The sequence below is a fragment of the Octopus bimaculoides genome, chromosome 5, assembly GCF_001194135.2.
Source record: "Octopus bimaculoides isolate UCB-OBI-ISO-001 chromosome 5, ASM119413v2, whole genome shotgun sequence".
NCBI lineage: Eukaryota > Metazoa > Mollusca > Cephalopoda > Octopoda > Octopodidae > Octopus > Octopus bimaculoides.
The window spans coordinates 64,404,821-64,408,287 of NC_068985.1; the positions used below are offsets into that span (position 1 = coordinate 64,404,821).

Below are 3,467 nucleotides of genomic sequence, written 5' to 3' on the forward strand. Positions count from 1 at the left end.
TTTATCCTTGGCTAGGTATTTCTTCTGCAGCTGTCTTACCAGAAATATAGCATCAGTGGTGCTTTTCCCTGGCACGAACCCAAACTGCATCTCATCTAAACTGACTCACTCCCTAATTAGTTGGGCTATGACCCTCTCCATGACTTTCATTACCTGATCCAACAACTTGATACCTCTGTAATTATTTGTATCTAAGGCGTCACCTTTACTTTTGTAACAGTTGACTATAGTGCTGCTACACCAGTCATTGGGTATGACTCCTTCGTGTATCACCTGGTTAACAATATGGGTGACTAGGCTATAGCTGACACGGCCAGATATTTTGAGCATCTCTGCAGTGATTTCTGATTGGGCAACAAATAAACCAGTTTGTAAATGATTGCATCATTGGATACAGTTGCACAACAGACCAATCACTAATTTAATGCAAGAATTACATGGGAGAGGAGCATCTATACCGTTTAAGTTTAATAAAGTGTGAGGGTTATGTTCAAATGCACCAGTTTTCTTGTCAATTGCTAAAAATTATAAATATAGGCACTGTTATGGCTAATCATGTGACTTTGAATTCATTTTCTTTGCTCTAGTCCCTGTTTGACCATTGTGTTGTGCTTGAAATAGGTAGCTCAGTGTGTTGCATAATTGATTATTTTCTATACTTGTCACTGCTTGACCAAATCAAATCTTTGTTGACTTTCTGATTGATCAGTGTAAAATTAAACAATAAATTACTTTAAAAACAGGTATGGGTTGGTAACAGGAAAAGCACCAAACTGTAAAAGCTATCTCTGAATAACCCACTATCTCACCTATGCTAGCATGGAAAAAGGATGCTAGACAAACTAGAATACACACACGTACACAAATGGCAAGCCTTGGCACAGTTTTCATCTACCAAATCTAATTTACTGGACATTAGGTAACCCAAAGCTGTTATAGAAGATATTAACCCAAGTTGCAGTGCAATTGAACTCAGACTTTTATGGCTGTAAGGTAAAATCTCAAAAAAGAAAGATAAGTTAGATAATGTAGTTCCAGTACATGATACCAACTAAAAAGACTGGGTAGGAATGTCAACTTGATCATAGAATACGTTTGAAGCTATCCTACATTTACATCGTCGTCGTCGTTGTCGTCGTTTAACGTCCGCTTTCCATGCTAGCATGGGTTGGACGATTTGACTGAGAACTGGTGAAACCAGATGGCAACACCAGGCTCCAATCTAATTTGGCAGAGTTTCTACAGCTGGATGCCCTTCCTAACGCCAACCACTCAGAGAGTGTAGTGGGTGCTTTTACGTGTCACCCGCATGAAGGCCAGTCAGGCGGTACTGGCAACGGCCATGCTCATCTCGCTCGAAAAACCTCATGTGTCACCCACACAAGAGCCAGTCCAGGGGCACCAGCAACGATCTCGCTCGAAAATCCTACGACGGCCCCGCACAAGAGCCAGTTCAGGGGCACTAGCAATGATCTCGCTCAAAAGATTTCATGTGTCGCCTGCACATGAGCCAGTACAGGGGCACTGGCAACGATCCCACTCGAAAGATTTCATGTGTCACCCGCACATGAAATCTTATACTCAAGAATATATTTACATATATTCAAGTTGACATATTTGTTTATTTACTGACTGGTTTGTTTTTTCTTTTTCAGATTTACCTAAAATGGCACTTCCCCCCTGTCATGTAATGTGTCAGTTTTATGTTCAAGATGGTGAACTATCTTGTCAGATGTATCAACGATCAGCAGATATGGTTTGTAGCCTTGAAGAAATTGTTTCTTTTTCATAGAAAACTCACCTGAAGTTTGTAGCCATTTAAAGTATTTCTGTAAGGTAATCCAAGTGCAGACTTGATTGTGTGGATAAGAAGCTTGCATGTGATCTTCCGTTCAGCCCCAATGCATGGCACTTTGAGAAAGAGTTCTATAGCCCTGTGCTGATAAAAGCTTTCTGAATTGATTTGATAAAGGGAAACTGAATGAAGATTATTGTGTGTGTCTGTGTCCATCTAGTCTTGATGTCACGCAATGGTTGTAAACAAGAATCACCATTATACAAATGATATTGTTCATTTTTTGTGGGCATTAAGTGACGATGGTGTGAATAATTTTGATGTTACATCTAACATACCACTCTGTTCAATTGTGTCATCTGGTGTTTGGATGTCTTTAGGGAAGTTCACTTTGTTTCAAGCGCACAACCCAAACTAGTTTCCCTCCCACTCATGTTTTCTCTGCTCTGACTGGGCATCAGTATCACCAGCTGCTGAGAGCCTTAAAATAGGTTGAACAGTGCACTTCTTCTTACTCTATTAACAAAATATAAACTAAGTTGTGTAAATTAATTCTAACAAAAATATCCTTCACCACTTCTTTTTTCTTTCCATATGCATTAGACGAGGTGTCAAATGTAGTACACTTCATTAATTATAAGGTTTCTGTGGCATTGTTTGATTATTGAATGTTTATAATAACAAACCACTGCTCCTTACAGGAAAATTAACTGTTGGGGCGGACACCATCTGGTCTTAGCTCAAATATGACCAAAGATTCTCAATTGTAGGTTTTTTTTTAAAGAATCCTGGGAGACACCAGTTTCAATTGATTAAATCAACCTTGGTGCCTGACCCTGCGGGGATAACAGGTAAATTTAACATTGGTAGGATTTGGACCAAACTTATGTAACTAAATTCTTTCAATTCACTTCCACATCTGCCTGATATGATTGGTTTTAATTCAGAAAATAATTTAAAAATAGAAATGGTTCAACTGTTCTGCAAATTCAAGTATTTCCAAAACATTCCTTTCCTAGAACAATCATACCAATTTTCCACCGATATATCCAGCTGTGTTACACCTCCACACTTAGTGGGTATTTAAACATTGTTTGGGTGGATGATAGGTTGGATTAGATGCTTGAAATATTTTTATACACCCATTACTTATTTTTCTGTCTTTGATTGTCATATTGAAAGTCATATTTATTTATGAAACATTGTAACTTACTGTACTGGCTCTGAATTCTGTGGAAATAACCTTAAAATAGTAGTGTTATGGTATTAATAGTAGCATTTAAGTACATGAGTAAGATAATTGGTATTTAACTTGTAGCACAGCAAACCTCTAATGTTTTAAACAAGGATGATTTCTTAATTCTCAAAACTTTTCAGGGTTTTTATTTATAGACTCAATTTAGCAATTCCAAGCAAAAAGCAGGTTTCACTTATTTATCTGTCGAAGGTAGTTACCTCCCCTTAGTAAATACCAACTGAAAATGGATGTACATAGATGAATGTGTATATGGTTAATGATGATTTCAGACTCACTAACCACTTCTGATCTATAAATCCATTCCTTCTATGTGTGCATGTATGTAGAGCTATATAAAAAACATTATTACTCATGAGAGATAATATTAGTGACCGCAAGCATAAAACTGTATAGGCAAAATTAATAGATATATAT

At 37.4% G+C, this 3,467-nt stretch overlaps 1 protein-coding gene across 1 annotated transcript in view; it reads left to right on the top strand.

The window, feature by feature from the left end:
• The window catches only part of LOC106877648 (thymidylate synthase), a 48,337-nt gene that overhangs the window by 3,039 nt on the left and 41,831 nt on the right, over positions 1 to 3,467 (top strand). Inside the window, exon 2 of the mRNA XM_052968065.1 lies at positions 1,619 to 1,756. Coding sequence (XP_052824025.1) covers positions 1,619 to 1,756 — 138 coding nt within the window. The remainder of the gene's footprint in view (positions 1 to 1,618; positions 1,757 to 3,467) is intronic.